This window comes from Electrona antarctica (assembly GCF_951216825.1).
Source record: "Electrona antarctica genome assembly, chromosome: 6".
Taxonomy (NCBI): Eukaryota; Metazoa; Chordata; class Actinopteri; order Myctophiformes; family Myctophidae; genus Electrona; species Electrona antarctica.
The window spans coordinates 14,493,473-14,517,649 of NC_136811.1; the positions used below are offsets into that span (position 1 = coordinate 14,493,473).

General features: G+C 42.8%; 2 protein-coding genes across 3 annotated transcripts; one reads left to right on the forward strand and one right to left on the reverse strand.

Moving 5' to 3' along the window:
* The first annotated feature begins 298 nt into the window (after positions 1–298).
* cdca3 (cell division cycle associated 3) lies at positions 299–4,363 on the forward strand. Of its 2 annotated transcripts, XM_079504150.1 has the most exons (7): positions 299–454; positions 822–990; positions 1,583–1,700; positions 1,839–2,734; positions 3,065–3,434; positions 3,723–3,787; positions 4,121–4,363. In XM_079504150.1, exons 2-7 carry the CDS (start codon positions 841–843, stop codon positions 4,211–4,213), a joined length of 1,692 nt encoding a protein of 563 aa, XP_079360276.1. In that variant the 5' UTR covers positions 299–454; positions 822–840; the 3' UTR covers positions 4,214–4,363. The 2 variants fall into 2 exon arrangements, with proteins under 2 accessions (XP_079360276.1, XP_079360275.1); XM_079504149.1 differs by having other exon boundaries at positions 1,839–3,434.
* Positions 4,364–5,706: 1,343 nt separating this feature from the next.
* gnb3a (guanine nucleotide binding protein (G protein), beta polypeptide 3a) lies at positions 5,707–22,071 on the reverse strand. The gene is made up of 9 exons (XM_079503526.1): positions 21,763–22,071; positions 15,245–15,370; positions 13,303–13,451; positions 11,554–11,617; positions 10,288–10,450; positions 9,885–9,951; positions 9,485–9,686; positions 7,100–7,316; positions 5,707–6,693 (listed from the first exon to the last, which is right to left on the reverse strand). Exons 2-9 carry the CDS (start codon positions 15,308–15,310, stop codon positions 6,587–6,589), a joined length of 1,035 nt encoding a protein of 344 aa, XP_079359652.1. The 5' UTR covers positions 15,311–15,370; positions 21,763–22,071; the 3' UTR covers positions 5,707–6,586.
* Between the last annotated feature and the right edge of the window lie 2,106 nt (positions 22,072–24,177).

Sequence of the window (24,177 nt, forward strand, 5' to 3'; positions counted from 1 at the left end):
ATGTTTTATATTTGTCATGTTATCACAGGTACACTGACAAATGTCTCCTTTGGTGTGTGATAGAAGTGCTCCACTCCCACTATTATGTATTATGATCACGTGGTTTTCAAAATTGCATTTCATAATGTGATAACAGCAGGCTGTTTTGTTTCAAACCCAAACACTTTCAAACGTTATCATTTAAATTACATTTACATATGTCCCTCCCTCTCACTTCCTGAATGTTGTAAACCAATCAGCGCTGGGAGGTGGGTAACTGGAATTCTCAGGAGTACGCTGACTGGTTGGTTTGAAAATAACATGCACAAGAGTTGCCTTTTAAATCTAGTGCTTGACTCAGAGACTGCTTGTGTGTTCTTCTTGTGTGAGGCAGTAGCATAACTTGAGGCAGTTGTCGACTACGTTTTTCTGACTCCGAATACACAAAAGATAACCCGTTTTCAACGTTTTTAAGGTAAGAAGTATTTTTGCTAAATGGTGGACCCTGTTGTAAAGTAAACAAGTGTAATGCTTTATTATGGTTCGTCCACAAGTAGCCTAACAGTTTTAGTATTGACTTGTGTTTTCTTTTGAAATGTACCCATTCTGCATGCCATATTTTGAAATAAAAATTTCAATCAATCAAAACATGGAGGAAAATCTATTCAACCCAAAAGTGCCTGCATCACATTAAAATGTTAAAACGTCGTACCAACTTTTCTGCAGGAGAGCAACTTTACTGCTTTAGCCCGAAGCGTTTGCTAACGGTTAGCATTAAAGATGCTTCGTTGTTGTTAACTGAACGTCGACGGGGCTGACTTTTCATCCATATTTTGCACTAGGTAACTTGTTAAATCCACCATGGGATCCAATCTGTCCAGAGAGAGCACGCTGGCCGTGTCTTCCACGCCAAAACCAGACCCAACAGTACAGCGCATCAGAAATGAGCGACTCGCTCACTTGATTGATCCACGCTCTCCTTCAACGGACATTGGCCGTACACCCATTCAGGTACATTTTTACTTGGCTTGTTGCTATTGCTAAAATATAATTCATATTATCAAGCTAGGTTGTCAACAACACTGCTTCGCTCCGGGAGGTGATTGATTAATACCAGTGAGTATTGTAAAGCCCTGAGATGTTTAATAATAACACACACACAAAAAAATCAGTAATGGGGGTCTCCATGTCTCTCCAGCTCTTTAATAAACAAAACCGCAATCTGTACTCTGCAGTCTGCAAGTATCTCTCTCTCCCGATTACAATTACAATTTAGGCATTTAGCAGACGCTCTTAATCCAGAGCGATTTACATTAAGCAAGAACAAAAAGCATGGGAATACATCACGATTGGATAACATGGGTATCCCGACCTGAAAAGGCTTATTTCTGTTCACTAAAGGAAGGAGAAATGGAGACTCCTGAACAAACACTCCTATAAGAATATAGAGCTATTAACCCTTATTTTAATACATTTCTTCTTCTTTTTTTTAACTCTTTGAAGTTGTGATGATGGTTTGTCTTGTCTGTTACTTTTTGAAATGTAATTATTGAAATGTAATTAATACAATTGTATAAAGTATTTTGGCCTGTGCTTTATTTAGGTTGCTGCAGCTTCTGAAACTTCAAAAGTGGTGACGAATGGATGTGCTCTGCCTTCAGAAGATCCCAGGTCGCCTACAATTGGAATTACCCGTACGCCTGTGAGAGATGACATGCAAGGTATAATTAGCCTAGTGGAAAAACTTTCCAACTTTGTAGAAATGCAGTTTCTACTGACATGTACTGTTTGTAGAGCTTTTGCCATGTGGCACTAAAGCATTTAGTACAGATTGTAACATCTCAACTCTTATCTTGCAGTGACAGTTGGCTCCTTAGCTCGTCGGCTGGGCATCCTTTTTTACAACGAGGCGGCCAGCGTGTCCGTTGCTCCTCCTGGCAGGTTCTCTAAACCATCCAATCTCAATGTAGAGGAGGAAAATCCCATCACTGTGAATGGGGAGCTGGGTTCCATGAAGCCCCTCCTGGCTTGCCAGCCCCCCCAGAACTTTGGCACCATGGCCCAGCATGCTAACCTCCTGAGCACACCAGTCAAGACTCATCCTCTCAGCACGGGTGACATGAGTCCTTTTGTGCTGCTTGAGGACCTCCAAATAGAGGTTGAGGCTGACCTGACCCTGGAGGAGGCGGAAGAGGCCAGAGAGTCACCCGTCCACAAGAGGCTGAGTATGAGCCTGATAACTTGCCATGAAGGGGCAGCTTCATCTCACATATTTGCTGAGGTGCACTGTGACAGTCCATCTCCGGTGGCTGCGGTGGAGACTTCAAGGGTAGGACCTGACCACTCCTACGCCCATGCCTCAGTCACCCATGAGCCTGCATCGCCCCAGTCTCCTGCCCAGCTTGATGTGCCTACAATGACAGAAGTTTCAGTCTCTTCTGAGCAGCTTGAAGAGGCACAGGTGTCTTCCTCCATCGAAACAGAAGAGTCAGACACTGTACCAGAGCCCCTCATGCTTCTTACTACCCCAGCTGATCTTGAGCCCCACACCTCTGTTGCCCTTGAACCCCAAACTACCCCTGCTGCCCTTGAGCCCCACACCTCCGTTGTCCGTGAACCCCAAACTACCCCGGCTGCCCTTGAGCCCCAAGTTACACCTGCTACCCCTGAGCCAATTGTCCCTGAGGCCCAAGCTATTCCTGCTGCCATTGAGCCCCAAATTACACCTGCTACCCCTGAGCCAATTGTCCCTGAGGCCCAAACTACCCCTGCTGCCCTTGAGCCCCACACCTCCGTTGCCCTTGAACCCCAAACTACCCCGTCTGCCCTTGAGCCCCAAATTACACCTGCTACCCCTGAGCCAATTGTCCCCGAGGCCCAAGTTACCCCTGCTGCCCTTGAGCCCCAAATTACACCTGCTACCCCTGAGCCAATTGTCCCCGAGGCCCAAGTTACCCCTGCTGCCCTTGAGCCCCAAATTACACCTGCTACCCCTGAGCCAATTGTCTCTAAGGCCCAAGTTACCCCTGCTGCCCTTGAGCCCCAAGTTACACATGCTACCCCTCAGCCCCAAATTGTCCCTGAGGACCAAGTTACCCCTGCTGTCCTTGAGCCCCAAATTACCCCTGAGGCCCAACCTATGCCCACTACCCTTGAGCTCCAGACTACTGTCACTACTACCCTGAAGCCTCCAGCTGTTGTTGGCCCCACCCCAAGCCCTCAAGAGGTACAGTCCTGTAAGGGTCTCCGCTGCCCCAACCTCAAGACAAAGAGCCCCAGCCAGGTCGTGTTCAAACCACAGTGGCTGGGGAAGGGCTTTGGTGCTACAGGGCTGAGAGCCCGAGGAGTGCAAGCAGGGAGAAGCAAGGGAGGTTCCTCGCCTCTCGCTGTCAGGGTGGCTGTGAAGAATGTGTTCAATGACACGAGGGGACAGTCTACTAAACCCAAGGATAAAGGTGCGTGCAGGAAGTTTCGTGTTTGTGGCTTTGTTTTTTCAATTTGTAACAAATGTGACTGTTGGGGCACGGTCGCACTGACGTTTAATTTCTACCTATTTTCAATGGGAGCAGAGTTTTATATTTTTTTTCTCTCAAATGTAAAATTCCAGTTCGGTGTGACTGTGCCCTTATAATACACTTGATGACCTCTTCATTCCCCAACCTCTGGCTAAACTGTCTGGTGTTCATCCTAAATGAAAATGGCTGAATCAGTGTTGGTAATGCTGATCCTTCTTCCTCCTTCAGGTGAAGGCCGATCCCCACTGCAGATTCTTAAAGAAACTAACTCTCCCAGGGAGCAGTCATCCCAGGTATGCATGCTTATACGTGACTTGATGTGTAATATTTTTTTTGTATTGAAATATTTGGGTAACTGGATGTGTCACCCTATTCAAGTTTACACATGGTGAGGACAAGCAAAATCTAAACTGCTAACATGCATGCACAAATACTAACACATTTGAATTACTAAAACATTGTCATGCACTCTAGAGTTTAGGCTGCCCAGGTAGTACAGCACATTCCAACAAATGTACATGTCCTCCTTAGCAGATTGGCACGTTGAGCACTGGGACATTGCCAATAAACTCTTAAGTTGATGTGTTTCCCCACCTCACACACTCTTTCCTCCTCTCACCTTCTAGATGAAAGTGAAGGTGTCTACCCCAGACAGACAGAGGCTTGGACAGTTGGACCGCAGAACCCTGGCTGTCTCTCTGGACAAGGAGAACAGATGATGCAAATGCTATGCATGGCATGGCACTACAATGTGTACAGAATCCTGCCACTTTAATCTTAAGTCTTTTAAATATGTCATTGTGTAAAGTCATCTTTGTTTGCAGTCTGTTTGTTTTTTGTAAATAAATATAAATGTTCTTTTAATTGTTTCTGGTTCTGCTTTCGTTTGCTTGATTTCAGATTTGATGCTACTTGGCAACAAATGCAGAATTTGTTTTTAATTTGTACAATACCTATTTGTCATGTCATTTTATCCAGGCTATGACTCTGAGGGTGGTTTGAAATGTGTTTTTTTTCTTGTCTACTTTACTACTTGCATACCTTGTAGCCCACAGCAGAGCAACAAAGGATAAAGTCTGTGTATAAATATTACAATAAATGCCTAGGGTACCACTTAAAAACAAATCCAGATAGGAAAAACAACAGTTGGCAGCACGGTGCAGAGTTTTGATATTTCAGTTCGAAGTTATAAAGTACTGATTTTGACATTCTGGGAACTTAAAGTTAAAGGACCACTTTTCAACCTATCTTCATATAACAGGTCCTCACTAATAATCATGATAAAATGGCAAAACATTTTCCTACTCTGTCTCTCATAGGAGGGCTGTTCAGGAACCCGTCCACCAGTGACATCGCATTTTATTTTTTATACAAATGTTTAGATTTTTATCGTGAAGAAGACGATGGCTTCCATTTTCGCATTGCAACCTTTCATGATTAGAAAGCCTGCATTTTCTATTCGCTTGGATTCCCCATTGATGTCACTGGTGGACGGGTTTCTGAACTGCCCACAACCCTCTTATGAGACGGACTAGAAAAAAATGGTGCCATTTTATCATCAGTGAGGACCTAGTATGAAGATAGGTGGTGAAGTGGTCCTTTAAGCACACATAGTAAGATGGATGCTTCAAACATTAAAGGACCATTTAAAATATTAGCACAGAAATGAGTAGATGTGCAGATGCAATACACACTAAGCAGTTGCATGAGATGTTAAACATGTGATGCCTAGCTGTTTTGATGGCTTCTATCAAATGTAGCTTCTATTAATTACCAAGTTGTTACCGAACACTTACTTTGGTCAAACTTGAGATGCAATGTTAACGAGTGAAATTATTTCAGGCAAGAGTCATGTTTAATGAAGAATTCCACATTTATTATAAAGTCTTAAGAAAGGTACTATTGCTTTACTATGGACAGTGTATATCCAATATTAGAAAGGCAGTCCAAAAATCTAGCAAAGAGCTGGTGTAATGTAGACAGTTTTAAGCACATTAGTTTGTGTATACTGTATACATGAACCATCAATGCAGTAGATCAAAATGTTCTGTGCATAAAGGAAAAGGTAAGCTGTTACATACAGACTTGTATTTCTCATGTGCACAGTATCCATTAGCATCAATGCACAAATAGCAGACCTACAAGTTCATAGCGCGCCACTCGGTGGCGCGCTATGAGCTTGTAGATCTGCTATTTGCACAAAGTACATACCAGTACTCATGTTCTCTGGCTGAAAGATGGGTTATCTTTTTTTCTTTCTTCTAAGTGCTCAGTGAACCGTTAAGATCCATTTGATTATCCCATCTGTCAATCCCAACGGTTTACTGAAAGCAGTTTTTATGACTAGCTAGTGGAGAGGGCAGGCAAAGAGATTATCAAACCCCAACTCAGTAAACGTGGTCTATCAAACACACCCACATATATATATATATATAAAAAAACAACAACTCATGAGCACTAACAGACACCTGCAGACTAAATCATCCTAATGTAATTTAGAAAATGTATAGAGAAAGTAAACATAAGGAAATCAAGGGAAATCTACCAAAACTGAAGGAGGAAAAAAAAAAGCTGTTGGAAACGAAATGCTCCATGAAATCTATTTCAACAGATTTTTGTAACTTGTGGTTGATATAAAATGTAACAACACAACTGGTGTGAATTAAGCTACATTGTCTGTAACAGGACATATGTATATTTAACTCTAGTCTCAACCAATCTCTACCATTTCCATTTGGCAACTGTTCTCATCGGGCTTTCCTCCCAATTGCTACAAGAAATGAACATCTTAATCAACTGGATTGGATTTGAACCAACATAAAATCACCACTGAGGATAAACCTGGTATTTGCCCCCTATAACTTGAGAAGTAGGTGTGAGAAAGATGTAGTAGAGTGAAGAGAATCTTCCCCTTAAATTATGACCCTTCTCGGACATTTGAAATAGGACTTGGCACAAGTCGCACAACAAAAACACCTCCTACTCCAATCCAATTCTTCCCTCTTCTATAACTCCCACCCCCACAAACCCCTTTACCACCAACCCTCCCCATGCCAAACTATCTTCTCCGCCCGCTGGTGGACAACCAGTCCTTAGTTCCATATCTTCAGGAAGTTGTCCCAGGATCCTGTGCAGATAGCATTTCCGTCCATATTCATTCCGATGCAACTCACCCTGTTGTCATGACCAGAAAAGGTCCCTGGAGTAGAATATCAGCAGAGATAAAATGGACAAGAGATGAGGAGGGTGCAGTGTAATAATCTAATATTATTTGGTTCTTCAACACTCCAATTCAATATCATTTTGAAAAGACATTTTCAATACTATTGCTATGTTGGACAAAAGCATGTCCAAATGCTTTGACATAAATTATGTCCTAATGTATGGTCTATTTAATATTTTCACCTTCTGAATAATTTATCAAATTAGAATATATTTGATGTCCTTTGTAACCTTCTCTGTAAGTCCTCTGATTTCCTCAGGAAAAAAGCTCATGAACCACATTGTTAGCTCAATCCAGCTCCTATCAACATTTAAGCTAAATATATCTTTAAAATATTTTATTTTGAATTTTTTCTCCTCTCAGTTTCCCCATGTTTACTCACCAACTTTCTCGGCCTTCAGCGTGTCCCAGATGCTGACATTGAAGTCGTCATAGCCAACTATTATCAGCCGTCCGGAGATGGATGCACACAGGGAGGTCACAGCGCTCATGTTGGCTGTGTCCTGGTAGGTGATGAGCTCTTGATCAGCCCGCAGATCATACAGCTTACAGGCGCAATCATCTGAGCCGGTGATCACTGCGTTACCATTGGGGAAGAACTTGTGGGGGAGAGGGAGAACAAAGGGACAAACAAAAACAAATATTATGTACTGAAGCAGGTTATTGTGGTGTGCATGGAGGACAATTATGCCTGATATAATCTAATTGAACTAGGACAAGGTGTGATAAACGCCGGAATGTGCACCTTTTTGTACAAGAATTGCTTGTCTAGTCTAGTGCTCTCAAGCTGAATGTTTTCAGCTTGAGACCAAAAAGATTTGATGTCTACGTATACAATTTAAATGAATAACTGAAGCCCTATTTCAAAAATAGTGAAAATAGCCGCATGCATTGTGAGTTTGTAGATCTGCTATTTTCACTAGGCCTACGTTTTCTTTGTCTCTCGCTCTCTTTTTTATGTATGGGAAAAACATTTTTGTGGAATGTTTCTATAATAAAAAAGGGCCGATCCATGCACACCAAAGAGATTAAAGACAGGTGCATATAGGACAAATGGAAGGTCCAAATGCATACAAAGTAAGAGACCTGCTGGCCAGCGGGCGCACACTGTCCACGTCTTTTTACTTTCATCAGGACAAAGTTCGGAAAACGTACAAACGTAAATAAATAATAATAAAACAAAATGTAGGAAACCTAAAAGGAAAAACAAGGGGGATATTTACTTTCAAAAATTGGGTCTCTGTGACCCCAAAATTGGTCCCGAGCCATTGTTTGGGCAACACACACTATGCCAATTTTTAAACTCGAGTACATCTTATGCAACAGTGTCAGTGTCTTTCTTATGCAACACCAAACTCATAATCCAAATGTACCATTCAATTCAATCCACCCACACAACTATAACGACAAAAGTGGTGAATTAAATGGCCATTAAGGAATCCCTCCTACTGTCTGTCCCTCTATAAAAAATATAAAATAAAGGCGAAAGCCGCAAAAAACCCATTTAAAAAAAATAAAATAAAAGGCATCATATCTGATTTCTATGTTAGTAGAATTCTCTCTTGAAACCTCTGAGTCTAGATTCAATGCATGGAAGTCTGATTTACAAGAGGAATTGACAATGGAAGAGTGGAGCACAGCCTGTACAGGCTGTGCTCCACTCTTCCATTATGGAGGCTCAATCTCAGACGGGTAACACTTGGTTAAAAGTATTGCAATATAATTGGCTGATGAGGGTGTATATCACACCAGAGAAACTAAATCATTTTAGTGCAGATATTCCAGATAGCCTACTTGTATCAGATGTGGAAATGACAAAGGTTCACTTTCCATTGTTTGTGGGCATGCCCAAGAGTGAAAGAATTCTGGGAAGATGTAAGGAGGGAGATTCAGAAGATATTATTGATAAATGTTGAGCTTGACCCAAAACGTTTTCTATTACGTTTTCTATTACGTTTTTTTGTTGTTGTCATGTATTGTTCTGTTGTACTGTTTGTGGGGGGAAAATAAAATGCAATAAACAACTAAATAAAAAACAACAAAAAATGCCATTAGGGGTGCGTTCGGAAATTCGCACTTGAGCGCACTGGTGTGCCCTCTTCTCGTTCGTTTATTCAGTGCACTGGGTGGGTCGAAAATCTGGTGTGCTGTGCACCGGGTGTGCTGTGTGCCCGCACTGACCGACCCTACTCAGAAGTTGGGGTTGTTCTGTGTGTGAGGGCGAATGCTAACGCCAGGGCTCCACCGGACGCGTTGCGTTGCGTCTGCGTCGCGTCAAAAAACGCACCGGTTCAATTTTAATGCACGCGTCGCGTCTCCGTCAACGCGGGCAGTGGAGCCACCCTTCATTGATTAAAAAGGGAACATTCCCTGACGGTGACGGAGACGCGACGCTGACGCGCCCGGTGAAGCATTCATATACTAAATCATCACCATACAAGTGTTCATCATTTACCTTGGCCCATGTTTTAACTGGGCCTGGTCGTTCGTAAATAAGCCACACTCTGTGCGCTCTGTGACGTGACCGCCCAGCACACTCAAAAAACTGAGCACATTCCCGGTGCGCGTATCTGAACGCACCCTATGTCGCCTATGCCTGATTTACAGTAGTACAAAACAATACAATAGTAGATCTAAATAAGTGGATCTACAAGCTCTCAATATGTCGCACCGCAACGGGTTGGGAGCTTCTAGATCTGCTATTTTCGGTGCCCACGTGAAAAACGTAGGCTTTAGGAGAAAAGGTGACATCCTCTCCTTCCCTCACCCCAATGGCATTGATGTCACTCTCATGTCCTGGAAATGTGTTTCTACATTGGTTCTCTCTGATGTCCCACAGCTTGGCTGTGAAGTCACACGCCCCAGAGATGAAAACATTGTAGTCTGGAGACATGGCCAGCGACATGCAGTCACCTAGGTGACCAGAGAATACAGTCTTCTGTTGTCCTGTCTCAATGTCCCATAGAATACTGGGAGAGAGGGGCACAGGAAGGAAGATATCAATTGTTTGGTTCCAAAATGAGATATCCACTCACTGTTTGAAAACACTTAACACTTACAAAATGAAAAGATACCACAGCATTAAAACAAAGCATCGCATATAGTTTGTATTAATATCCCATAATTCAGTATGGTATATAGACGTTGCTTTTATAATGTATTCTTACCAAGTACAGTCACCTGAGCTGGTGATGATCTCACTGTCGCTAATGAAGCGACAGCAGGACAGGTAACCTGAGCAACACAGAAACATTATATTGAGTAAATGACAATATATTGTGAGTTAATCAGCGATGACAGGCCTGGGCGGCTGGGCCTGACCATGCTGCCATAGGATCTCCCTTCAATAGATACCAGCACATGAATGGTTTGATGAGCATTAAACAATGATAAATAAACCATGTGCCTGTGAACGTTGAATAGTACAGTTGCCAGCTGGTGAATTAATGAGCATTTTGGAATTGTGCCGGGACCCGTGGACCATATCTTGATATGAGGGATTGTAGTTCTAAATTGAATGATTTTGTGGTTGTATGACCGATTCTTTACTCTGTAGTTTTCCTACTGTACCTGTGTGTTCAGCCAGCTCGCGCATGACCTTGACTACGCCGTCCTTGCCCTTGAGGTTGTATATGGAGCACGTGTTGTCCAGGCCTCCACAGGCCACCAGGTTCCCTGAAGGAGCGTAGGCACAAGTCATCACCCAGGACGACTTCAGAGGGATGGCGTTCACCTGTGGACAAACACAGAGATATTTAATCTGTCAGTGTTCAAGCAACACCTCACTGAACCTGAAGGCTAGAATGAAAAAACCAGTGGCGTGCACAGATAGACACTAGGGGGTGCTAGAGCACCCCCTGCCCTTTTGGCAATGTGCCCTTTTGAAAAAAAAAGATTTTTTTTTTCTTCTTTTTTTTTGATTTTTCAAAAATAGCAGACCTACAAGTTCATAGCGCGCCACTCGGTGGCGCGCTATGAGCTTGTAGATCTGCTATTTTTCAATAGCTAAAGCATAACATAATGCTAACACCAAAAGGGGTTCCCGCCCAAAATGGATTAAGGCAACCGGCCGGTTCCACGCGCTGCACAAGGTGCCCTTTTTTAACTTGAGCACCTGCCCCTCTAAATGTCTGTGCACGCCACTGTATAGGACAATGACATCACAAACAATATTGAGAAATCTGCATAGCTGGTAGGTTCATGGGCTCTGCTCTTAAATATTTGTGATGCTATACTGTTGATGATGTATTATCGTGATACCACTTACTATTGGTAATTGTATTGTAACCTAAAGGCAAGTCTACAACTGCATACGATGCTGCCAATGCGCTACAATGTTCCCCTTTTTGCTGAATGCTTGTTGGACCAAAAGTACTTTGGTTCAAGAGTAATTGAATGAAGCTCATATTTTCCGCTGTCTGTTCTGTATACAAATGAGTTTGTTTGGAGACACCAGAGGTTTGTGTTACAACAAACTAATTTGGTTCCACTCCACACTCCAACAGAATTTCAAAGAGATAATTTCCTGTAATAAATGAACAGAGGGGAACTTCCCTAGTGTCTATCAGTGTCTATTTACACGCACGCACGCACGCACGCACGCACGCACGCACGCACGCACACACACACACACACACACACACACACACACTACAATGACAAATTATACTTAAAGACAATAAAGTCACAGTATAACATCCTGTCACCCCCAACCATTGGATCACCAGCTATATCTAATTATATCTATAATCTAATCAGCTGTGGTTATAAATGACCATACATCGAAATCACACCTTTTAGCTACAGTTGCAAGATAGAGCTTTATCTCTATCTCACCTTGTTAGTGGTGATGGTGTCCCAAACAATGAGTTTTCCATCCTGAGAAGCACTGACACACAACCTGGTACAGACAGCAGGACGATGACCAAGGGGCAGAGAGAATGAGAAAGCAGGAGAGAAAGGGAGAATGGTGTTTAGTGAATTCAGCAGTAAATCCCACAAGAGTATATCTGCTGTGATTCCAAATACTACAGTTGGAGGCCATCGATATTGTCCTTTTCTTTTTGTTGAGGTTTGCGTGATCTGCGCAAAAGGACAGTTAACCCATTTTGGGCGGGAACCCCTTTTGGTGTTTTAAACATTATGTTATAATTTAGCTATTGAAAAATAGCAGATCTACAAGCTCATAGCTTGTAGGTCTGCTATTTTTGAAAAATCGTGAAAATATTTATTTCAGAAAACAGAGGATTTAGAAGGATTTTTAAAAATTTTGAGGTCAGGCCTAAATGGGTCAAATGATAAGGGACAATATCGGTGGCACCCAACTGTATATGCTTTGATGTACAGTAGTGCGTAGAGAGGCTCTGGTAATCAGAAGGTCACCGGTTCGCCTCTACGGTCCTGATCTGTGTCGAAGTGTCTCCGAGCAACACACACACACACATACGATAATCTGTAAATGCTCCCCTCTGAGTGATCATCTGAGCAGCCATCAGCTGGGTGCAACTGAAAACTGTGGAAAATGTCCTCCGTGGGATTAAAAAGTTCATCTAAGTCGTCTGTCTTTTAATAACGCCCGCACCCCACTGACATCATTTTATTGACATCACAGACTGGCCTCCAAGTATTTTGGGCCTTCACTGCATTTATAGCAACTCTCTCTAATCTGTATAAGCCCCGTGTTCACATCAGAGTGCAAGCGCAGAGTGCAAGGCACCAACCTGCTTGTCGGGAGGAGTTAAAGGGGAAAACCACCCATTTTCAACATTTTACTATGTCATTAATATACCTTAGAGCTGTTGTGTGGAAATAATAAAAAAAGTCCCCCCATTCTGTGTATATTAATGACATAGTAAAATGTTGAAAATGAGTGGAATGCCCCTTTAAGGGTTCATCTACTTATGTGTAATGCTACTTTACAAAACCGCCGCGCTGTGTGACTATTCCCTACTCTTCATTCGTCCAAATAAAACAGCAGTGTGATCACTGCACACATCCAATTATCCAATTAGAACTCTCTCCATGATGTATGACCTGTAGTTACCTGTATCACAGTGCGCCGCTTTATATCTGACACACAAGTCATCTGGATGGTGTCTAGATATGATTAATTTTGATAACAGTTAAAGCGAGATTTGTTTGAAATTGACGTATGAAGGAGTAAACCATTTGATGGAGGTTGTAAAAGTACACAAACAGGGTCACACTGCACACTGCTGCCTCACAGCTAGAAGGTCCTGGGATCAAACCCAACTGGGGCAGACTCTCTGTGAGCCGTTTGCACCATGGTGTTCAGATGGGTTTCCTCCAAAGACATACATGTCGGCAGTGCCGAATGTTTTGTATATAATCACCCTAATAAAACTAAATATACAATAATATCACAAATATCACTTGAATTGGAATGCAATACTTGTTTTGGGGGCCCTCCCAGTCGGAGGCCCATGGCCTGCAGCCCACCCTAGCCCAGTGGTAAATCCGGCCCTGCATGTTGGGGACAGTACGTGCCCCTAACCAAGGCCCGGACCATATAGAGCAGGAACTGGTCCCTGCAGTGCTGCTCGGTGGTGCTGCTCAGTGGCTTACTTTGGGTCGGTGGCGCACCAGTGCATGGCGTAGATCTTGGCCAGGTGGCCCCTTAGTGTCTTCCTGGGTTTAGGTGCCAGTTTTGCCACCATCTGCACACCACCTGATGTTTCCTGTAGTGTGGTGTCCAGGAATGTCTTACGGTGTTCCTAGAGAGTACACACACCAATCTTGATTATTATTATCAATATTGATCTTGGCTGCCATACTAAATGCGTACAACAGCAACTATGTTTGGTGTATTTAAGGGTAATGGGGTTATGAATAATGTTTTAGGAGGGAGTGGAGAGATAAGATGTCATCAAATGATGAATGCATTGACATTATAGAGATTGACCCAGGAACGCATTCAGGTATTGAAATACACAGCGATTAAAATATATATCATCGCTACCGGCCAGAAACCTTGTATCTCAATTTCATGCTTTTTAGTTTTTTTCTTTACATAAATGAATGCCCAGACAAATTCAGAAACGGGTCTCATGGTCGCAGCTTACGTATTTCCTGTAGGCGGACTCGACGTAGCTGCGGGGTTTAAACCCTCACCAGGCGCACCTCTTCTACTACAGTGAACGGTAGAGTGACTGATGTTAGTCTGCCTCAAACGTTACTCTTTTACCTGCTTTTTACTAACACTAACATTACAAAGATGCCCAGAACATCGAGATGAACCATGTAAATGCTTAGTATGAGGTATAAAGTACGGCAGCGAAACAGAACGATTGGGTATTGGGTAAGACTGACGTTATGTATGTTTCAGGACCTTTCACTGCTTCGTCTCAACCATTACTCAATGGCTCTGGTCTCAGCTACCGCTGTGGATATTTCGACATTCCGTTTTTATTTATTTTTGAATGTTGCCACTACTGTTGGAGCAGCCATAAACTACACAGGTTCATCTCGATGTTCTGGGCATCTTTGTAATGTTAGTGTTAGTAAAAAGCAGGTAAAAGAGTAACGTTTGAGGCAGACTAACATACCGTTCATTGTAGTAGAAGAGATGCGCCTGCTGAGGGTTCAAACCCCGCAGCTACGTCGAGTCCGCCTACAGGAAATACGTAAGCTACGACCATGAGACCCGTTTTAGAATTCGTCTATAGTCCAGCAGCCTTGTGATGAGGTCAGCACATTTTGGGCACATTTGAGCAAGTGGCTATGGCCGTTTTTAGCCCAAGGAGTGTTTTTTGTGCAAAACCAATGCTTGGAATGGATTCAGAATCATGAAAACCCCCTAGTTTGACATGTCACATGCTACATAAAGCATAATGACATTTTGAAAATCTTGCCTTATAGGTTGTTAATGGTATGGTCACATATATCCCCCTATAAAAAAAAGCTCAATACCGACAGCCGGTCAGCAAGTGGATTCATGAATGTATATAGACAATATGTTAGGCCAATAAAAAAACTATAGGCAAATTTCCCACTTTAAACAAAAGAAGCCTGTTGACTACCGGACTACTATTTTATAGGAGGAGAGGACACTGGAGCAGCACGGACATTTTAAGCCTTTTATTAGCTAGTATACAAAAACGACTAACGGCTATTTAAAAAAAAACACACCCATGTGAAGTGAGGTGCGCTCTTACCATCATACATCATCATTATTTGTCACATTCCGTGCTCAACCAATCAAATCATCACAAATGTCATTCCGGCAATCACAATTTGCGTCTTCGCTTTTCTGTCCTCACTTTTGTCTTCAATTGTTTGTTTACACAAACACGAAAAGCTGGGCATATATAGCCCTCAAACAAGAAAGAAAAAAAGTCATGCCCAAAATAGGGATGCAGGTTGAATGTGAAAAGTATCAACAAGAGCTTGTGACTAAATAATAACTATACGAATATGAATATAACTGCGGCCGACACCGACAATATATTGACTGGGAAAGTTGTTAAATGTTATGTCATTATTAATGATAATGGCTTGGCCTACTGACTACTATCTGTTCTTTGATGTTTTCTGCCTCCTTTCGCAGTTCCTCCAATTCCTTTGCCTCGGCCATGGTAACGTTTGTCAGGCACTGTCACCAATGGAGACAGATTGCAGGCAAGGTGATGTAATCCTGAAATGAAGAGGGGGAGGACAAAAAAAGAAAGACAAAAGAAAATATTAACTTTTTGAATTAACTTTTCCCAATTTGTGATTTGTACTCTAATTATTATTCGATTACAAAAAAAGAGATGATTCTACCCTTAGCTCTTGGGAGAATTTTCCACTTATTTTCTTGCAGAATGACAGGTTTGTTGGTTTAGCATTATGGCTCTGACCCTTGCATTTCTGGTTTGCTTGTTGTAATGTTGGTGTAGCCTATACTTCTTAACTGAAGCAATTTTCCTACTAATGCCTGATATACAAAGGTTACATCACTGGCTGCCTCATATGGAATTTTACCTGCATGTACCTGAAGACTTGTACCCTCTCTAGCTTTGATCTTTGCTTCTCAACGAAGCTCTGTTTTGCAATTCAAATTGGTCCTCAACTGCTTTGCAGACCTTCGCAAACATGCACATACAGTATAGCCATACACACAAAAATGCATTTGTTGTTTGAATGAAAACACATTGTAAATGCAATTCAGTATGTCCGGTCATAGTATAGTATAGTCCATAATCACTATACTCACAAAACTATCATTTCACATCAATTCACATCGTCACATCGTCGTCGTCGTCCCCCCCATGTCAAGTTGTCTGTGCCTACCACCTCTCCAAAAAGCTCTTACTGTTGATGGCTTTGGCTATTGAATTTGGCAATGTCAGGATTAATTGAACAACGTTTAACAATCAACCAATCACCTAATGGACAAAGTCATACAGTGTGACAAATGGCAAATGCCCTGCGATTCTAAAGGGTGGCAGTGGCGGCAGGAGGTAAAAGAGCCACCTTCTGTTTGATTCCCGGCTCCCCCCCTGGCTCAAGTGTCCTTGAGCAAACACTGAACCCCTAACTGGTCCCAGTGAGCAGGTGACAATGAACTTGAACCTCTAACTGCTCCCAATGAGCAGGTGACAATGAACTTGAACCTCTAACTGCTCCCAATGAGCAGGTGACAATGAACTTTTAACTCCTAACTGCTCCCAATGAGCAGGTGACAATGAGCTGCTCCCACAGGTGCATGGTTACCACCACTGTCTGTGTGAATGGGTGAATGTAAAGCACATTGTAATGCACTTTAATCACCTAACCACTTAAGCCCCAGCATCCGTATTGTGGGGAAAGCATTCGCAGTGCGACTATTAACAGAAAACAGAAAATACACTAGTATAGAGCCCTGAGGCACTCCGCTCAACCATAATGGGTGGTTAATGGACAAATTAATACAGTTCGACAAACGCAATGCCAGCAAATTGTGAGAGATACTCAACTTTGTGAGGTACAATCTCGACAATGCTGCACAGTTGACTTTGATGACACAACTGATTCAGGACGCATTGGTAGCCTACTTTAAACAGAATGATTTCAGAATGAGATTATGCTCATGACTTCATTATCAAAGAAATGCATTATAACCACCGCAATAGCACATTATCTTATGCTCGAACAATTTGCATTTGCTGATTGCTATCAATTGTTATGATGCTATTTCCTTTATCTTACCTTGAGAGCTGATAGGTTGGAATATTTTCCTTGATCTTATTGTAAGTGAGCAATCTATCTATCTCTCTATCCCTCTATCCCTCTCTCTATCCCTCTCTCTCTCTCTCTCTATCCCTCTCTCTCTCTCTCTCTCTCTCTCTCTCTTTCTATTTGAATGTCCCATGCAGGCAAAATGCATGACCATGTGTATTTGCCTCTAATTTGTTTGAAAAGAAGAGGAGTGGAAGCTTTGTGATGGAGGAGAGAAGGATTCTGTGGAATAAAGACATTTGATTTTGCAGTCATTGCTGGGAGACCTATTTTCTATCTAACTAAGATACTTTTAGTTTGATTTCCGGCCAGCATGGAAGAAAGAGATTTGCTTTCTCAACATTCTGCATAACCAGTTGAATCATAGTGTCCATATTCTGAGGTCAACATTTGGAAAAAAATAGAAAATACAAGCTCACAACATTTCACGACACGTTGTGAGCTTGTGGATCTCGTAGTTTCAGTGAATATTTTTAGTGTAGAAGGACAAAATGTCGGGGCCCAAATAATAATAATAATATAATAATAAGCTTTATTTATATAGCACCTTTCAAAACAGCGTTACAAAGTGCTTTACAACAAAGGAACAATACAAGAAAACAGCACACAAAGCAGGAAAATTTAAAACAAAATGCAAATACCAACAATTATGTACGAAATAGTAGTAAGCTAAAGCAGAGATAAACACAATCAAGGAAGATTAGGGTAAAAAGCTAGTCTAGAATAATGAGTTTTTAGTAGGGATTTAAAACGTGGAACCGACTCAGCGAGCCTGATTTCCAGGGGGAGCGCGTTCCAGAGGGTGGGGGCCCTAAAGGCAAAGGCTGTGCACCCAGTTTTGTTCAGGGGCCCCTTTGGTAGGGCAAGGTGTGCCTGATTGGAGGATCTGAGACTGCGAGTTGGTATGTAGGGGGGCAACAGGTCTGAAATATAGGCTGGAGCGAGACCTAGCCTGGCTTTACATGTGGTGAGTAATATTTTAAATTGTATTCTAAATTCAACCGGGAGCCAGTGCAGGGATGCTAAGATAGGTGTGATGTGATCGTATTTTCCTGAACCGGTTAAGAGACGGGCGGCAGCATTCTGGACTAATTGGAGACTGTGGATGGATTTTTTGGAGAGACCGGAGTAGAGAGAGTTAGTCTAGGGTTGTCTAGGCGGGAGAAGATGAAGGCATGAACTACTTTTGTTAAGTCGGAGGTGGTGAGGGATGATTTCATTTTTGGTGGTTATATGAGGTTGGAATGTGAGGTCTGGGTCAAAGATGACACCTAGGTTTCTAACAGTGGGTTTTAAGTTGGGATGTAGTGGGCCAGGGTTGTTTTCAATTTGGGCTCTGGCGAGGGGGAGCCAAACACTAAGACCTCTGATTTATTGTCATTAAGCTGAAGGAAGTTGTTTAGCATCCAGTTTTTAATGTCTATTAGGCCGTTATGAAGGGTGGCTACACTGTTTTTGTTGTCCGGGGTTTTTGGTAGGTAAAGTTGTGTGTCGTTGGCGTAACAATGGAACTGGATGTCGTAGCTGCGGATTATTTAAAAGGGTACTTTGAAAAACAAAGAAGGGTCCCGCACACAAAACTTGCCAAAAATGTTGCTCTTTATTCGCTGCGGATTATATCACCAAGGGGGAGCATATATAGGGAGAAGAGTATGGGGCCGAGGATCAAGCCTTGGGGGACCACACAATGTAGGGGGGATTGGGATGAAGACACCTCACCGATAGCTACCGAGAAGTGTCTGTCGGTTAGATAGGAAGTGAACCAACACAGTGCCACACCAGAAATACCCACGACTGTCTCTAAACCGTTTAGGAGAACAGCGTGGTCGATGGTGTCAAAGGCAGCTGTTAGGTCCAACAGCATGAGGATAAAACAACTACCGAGCCAGTGGAGAGCAGCAGGTAATTTGACACCTTCAGGAGGGCTGTTTCAGTGCTATGCATGGGACGGAAGCCGGAATGGAATTTTTCGAAGATATTGTTATTGCTGAGGTGATTCGTGAGTTGACTAAAAACGACCTTTTCGAGATGGGTCTATAGTTGTTCATTGCGGAGGGATCTAAATAGGTTTTTTTAAGCAGAGGAGTGACTATGGCGGATTTGAAAAATGAGGGAACAGAACCGGAGACCAAGGAGTTGTTGACTAGTGACACAATGTGGGGACCAACCGATGGTAGTAACTCCTTCAGGAGACAGGTGGGAATGATGTCTAAATTACATGAGGTAGATTTCATTTGGGAAGATTTCATTATATAGCCCTGGGGGAGTTTGATCAAATGAGAGTTAAGTATCTTGCTAAGGGCATTTGGGCCAGATAGCCTACGTGGCTTCAATAGGAATCAAACCTGGCTGGGACCTTTTGTTTTGAAATGAGAACTTTAACCCAGGGCTGGCCATAGATGCCATAATCTCCACTATGAGCCATTAGTTCAATTCAATCAACACACATGGGAAATTTAGATAAAGTTCTATCACTTATGGAGAAATCTGACTGCTGTTGTTCAGGTAAGTAAGTAGCCTTGCCGAGCCATGAGGCCCATAGGGCAGGAGCCTATCTCCTGTTTCTGTAGCGTGAGGCAGATTGATGTACAAGTACACCCCCTGGACATGACGCTAGTATGTCGCAGGGACTTACCCCCAATCCAACCCTTGATGCTGAGTGTCGAGCAGGGAGGCACTGGGTCCCATTTTTTAGAGTCTTTGGTATGACCCGGCCGGGGATTGAACCCCGACCTCCCAGTCACAGGGCGGACACTCTAACCACAAGGCCACTGAGCTGGTTGTTCAGGTGACTCACCTTAATTGGCTTTTAATACAAAGGCCCAATATTTATTCGCCATTTGAGCCACGGACCACCATGCGATGACATTTAGCCTCTCAGACCCATGACTCATGAATATTTTGGATAGGATTTTCCATGCTGTATTGATGTTGGTACCATTAGGAGAGATAACAGGCAAACATTGATCAAAATAACAATTCTTCTACATTCTCTAATTGTGTAGACATTATAAATTAAGTAATGCAGATGTTTAACAATTGCACTCATTTGGTTTCATTTCACACTCTCAAGAGTTCAAGCCTCAAAGGGTCCATTTGGTTACCAGCTTTCCATCATTTAGCTGGGGACCACCTGGAATCCCGTCAAGGACCACTGGTTAAAAACCATGGTTTTAAACGGTGATGCAGCACTCTTGCCATTCTGTCCCTCATGGGACTGCCTTTGTCGTGTGATTAAAATGCCCGCCCGCGTGGGGATGGGAGGGGGGGGGGGGGGGTGTGTGGCTGCCTGCTGAATGGAACATTAACGCAGCCAGAGACAGACAAAGCTAGAGAGAGAGATAGATAGATAGAGAGAGAGAGAGAGAGAGAGAGAGAGAGAGAGAGAGAGAGAGAGAGAGAGAGAGAGAGAGAGAGAGAGAGAGAGAGAGAGAGAGAGAGAGGGAGGGAGGGAGAGGGAAGAGTAGTGGGAGGGGTCTATGGGGAAGTGAGATGCTGTAGAGTGGTGGAGAGATTTAAATCCGAGTGGCTGAGATTTTAAGGGAGGCCTTTTGGATCAAATCTGCTCTCATCCGATTACTGACTGCTCTTTGCATCTGGATAAGAGACAGAGAGAGAAAGAGGGACGAAAGGAGGGAGGTGGGGGAGATAGAGGGATGAAAACAAGGGAGGGGCAGATGGAGGAGGGAGGGAGGGAGGGAGAGGGGGCAGATAGAGAGAAGGGATAGGGTGATGGAGGGGTGAGTATGAGGTTGCGAGAGGTGGCACTGTGTGGAAATGGAAGACGGGATGTATTAGGGATGTGCCCTGTCCCTGTGGTTTGAAACCGAATGCCCTCATCTACTGTATCAATTAAGTCTTAAATATCCTGCCTCCTTTGGCCAAGTTGAAAGGAAAAAAGTCACAAATCCCCAAATCCTTCACGCAATAAGGATTATTAGATCAAATAGGTTGATGGACTTTTCTCTTTTAAGCTCTTATCTGCTTGGTTTCACATAATAAATGGAAATAATAAACTGGAACACTAGGGCTATCAAATAGTACAATAAGAATTTACAAATTGTTTCATCATACAGATGGTGTCAATACAATATTAAGAATTACAATAACTCATGAATGAAGGAAGCATGAGTTCAAGTCTGTTGCTCTCCCCAGGTTGGCGGAGGGTGTGTAGAGCCCTTGATCACATTAGATAATTGACACAGGGGTGAAAATGGGTTACAAAATCGTGGGATAAAAATTATAAAAAAAGAAAAAAAGAATTAGAATAACCTAAACAAAAGCTTATCATTCACACAAATCCCTCTGCGGTGTCACATTACATAAAAAAATATAACAAGTTAAGTTGGAGTAAGGGGAATTATTCCATCACCTCAGAGTTAAACAGAGTTAAACCAAGTCAAGTTAATGATAATGATAATGAATACAGGTATGGGTTGTACACTTCACTCTCCAAGGTGTCATGGCACCTCATGAAGGTGCCGGGAAAAAAGAAAACCCTGAAAAATTAATCAACATGTTGTTTTTTGTTTTCATATGGAGATAAAATCATTAATTGATTTATGACCGATACTTGATGCAATTTGTGTGCGCTCTTCAACTGAATTAATTACACCTGATCTTGACTTGATACAAAAGTTGTTCAACCTGGGAATTGAATGGTCCTTAAGAATCGTGTTGACGTCTAAGATAAATTCCTCATGAATTCTGTTAAATCAAGCGAAACCCTTACAATTGTGCCCGTCCAATGAGCACGTCCCAACGAAAAAGCAGCATCACATACACGTTGAAAGCAATTATAGTCTTATAAACATCTACAACACTCACTCACCAATGTGTGGAAGTCCTCTTGTGTAGTTTTCACTACTTCCTTCAGCAGGCCTGCGTTTGCTGTTGTAAAGTTCACCTCCTCTTGTACAACACTTTCTCTCGTTCATTCACTTTTCTGTATCTCACACACACACATACACACATACACAGACAGAGAGTGCATGGAGCTATTCCTCTCTGGCGCTCCCTCTGTCTCTCTCTGTTGCTCCTATGGGGAACAGATGAGGATTGGAGGGATGAAGGGAGATCAGTGAAGAGGGGATAAACCATAGGAATGGTCAGAGAGAGAGAGAGAGTAACAGAGATGATAAGGGGGGCTGGGGCAAAGTGAGAGACTGAGAAGGACAAATACTGAGGGAAGTTGGAGTGTGTGTGTGTGTGTGTGTGTGTGTGTGTGTGTGTGTGTGTGTGTGTGTGTGTGTGTGTGTGTGTGTGTGTGTGTGTGTGTGTGTGTGTGTGTGTGTGTGTGTGTGTGTGTGTGTGTGTGTGTGTGTGTGTGCGTGAGAGAGAGAGAGAGAGAGAGAGAGAGAGAGAGAGAGAGAGAGAGAGAGAGAGAGAGAGAGAGAGAGAGAGAGATAGAGAGATAGAGAGAGAGGGGAAGGGATGCGGTAGGACAGGACTTTTGTAGATGACAGGACCAGAGAAAGACAGAATGTTGGAGATAGAAACTGACCCAGAGAGGGAGAACAACAGACAGATCGACTGGTGTGGAGTGGGAAGGTGAGAGAAGGAAAACATATAAGGGCTTAAAGTGATAGAGGGACAGGAAGAGATGTAGGAGACAGCTAGGGACTACATCAAACGAGGTTGGGTGGATCATTGAGGTCAAGGGATCAAAACACGCGAAGGTTGGCCTGAATCTGAAACACACCGATGAAGGGAAGGAATTTTAAAACATGGAGATGGGGGTCGCGCCAGGAAAAAGGCTAAATAGAAGCGCTGGGCACATGGCTTTTTATGGTGCTCTCTGACAGTTAACTGGTTCTGTGACTGACAGCAGCGGTGCTGTTTTGTAAACCTGCGCAGTCTAATATTAGAAAGGAAAGTCGATGGAGAGTGTGGGTAGGGCAGTTGGCAGTGCAGCGACCTGCAGATGTTTTGCTATGTCGTAGACCTTGGCCTGTTATCTTGTGTTGTGTGTGTGTGTGTGTGTGTGTGACCACTGTGACCCACTGGCAGAAATAAGTTTGAGTTTTTTGCGCGACCTTATGTAACCGACGGATATGTGCGTTGTGTTTGGAAGAACAGTACACCCAAATATCTCTCTTTGGACGTGGTTTCCGTTTATTCTCTCTGACATTAAATGACATTGTGACAGGTCTGTCACAATGTGGTATTGAAACCTCCAGTTCTCAACGTTTTTATACTAGAACACCATTTTATGGGAGCCATTTTTTGGCAACCCCACACTTGATTTTCTGTGCAATAAAGTTGGCCTAAAGGATATTTTAAAATAAAGCATACGTATCTTTGGATAGGAATGCTTATTAGAAAATGTATTTACAAAGCTGCCATTCCACCTTGTGTATTCAACATACTTGAATACACAAATGTGTAGGCTACACATTTGTAAATGGGAGCATATAGCCTGCCCTATATTATGTTGCCAGGCACAACCTTACTTAAAAAAGAACAATAAGAAAATGAAATTCACACATTTTCAAAACAAATAAAGCAGACTTAATGGGTATTTTCTTTTTTCAGTTATCAATGTGGGACCCCACTTGGGGTCCTGACCCAACGTTTGAGATCCAGTGCTTTACACAATACATAAAATAAAATAAAATAAAATACATACCTGACATGGTCTAGGTTAGACCATAGAGTATATAAAAGGATAGAGACTGAACTGGCGCGAAGCTCCGCCCCCCCAGCTATTCATGTCAGTGGAAGTTGCTCAGTGGCGTTTTGAAGCACCCGGAAGACTGCCGGAAGTACCGTCTCAGAACGTCTGCGGAAGTGCAACCGAGCGCTCAATGTTAAAGCCCAGCTGCACAGGGTTTCCCGGTCATGAATCCACGGGTCCGCCTGTAGTCCCTCCTCCTACCACTAGGGCCCAGAGCTTCAACGTTGAATAGCCTCACTGGCCCCTTGGGTTAGACAGGTCTGTGTGCATCAACAAATAAAATACAAGAGGACAGACAGCCACTCAAAAACAACTTTATAGAGGCCAATATATAAAACAATCCACACATAAAATGCTGAATTAAAACATAATGAATCTGGGGGCGACAAAATGACGCTGTAAAAATAATGATTTGTTATTTCGTTAGAACAAACATAGACACCCACCTCTCTCCGGTAAGGAAGTAAAAAGGGGGAGAGGTAGGATCATCAGGAAAGTTATAAGGGGAAAGAAGGAGGAGGGGTAAAGGAGCTTTAGCCAATAATAAATATACTACTATAACAGCA

Coding starts and splice junctions, on each gene's coding strand:
- cdca3 (XM_079504149.1), top strand. CDS start 841: ATGGGATCCAATCTGTCCAGAGAGAGCACGCTGGCCGTGTCTTCCACG. Junction 991..1,582: donor TTGGCCGTACACCCATTCAG/GTACATTTTTAC, acceptor TGCTTTATTTAG/GTTGCTGCAGCTTCTGAAAC. Junction 1,701..1,838: donor TGTGAGAGATGACATGCAAG/GTATAATTAGCC, acceptor CTTATCTTGCAG/TGACAGTTGGCTCCTTAGCT.
- gnb3a (XM_079503526.1), bottom strand. CDS start 15,310: ATGGCCGAGGCAAAGGAATTGGAGGAACTGCGAAAGGAGGCAGAAAAC. Junction 10,451..11,553: donor ACACCATCACCACTAACAAG/GTGAGATAGAGA, acceptor GTTTGTCCACAG/GTGAACGCCATCCCTCTGAA. Junction 7,317..9,484: donor GTGACATCAATGCCATTGGG/GTGAGGGAAGGA, acceptor CTCCCCCACAAG/TTCTTCCCCAATGGTAACGC.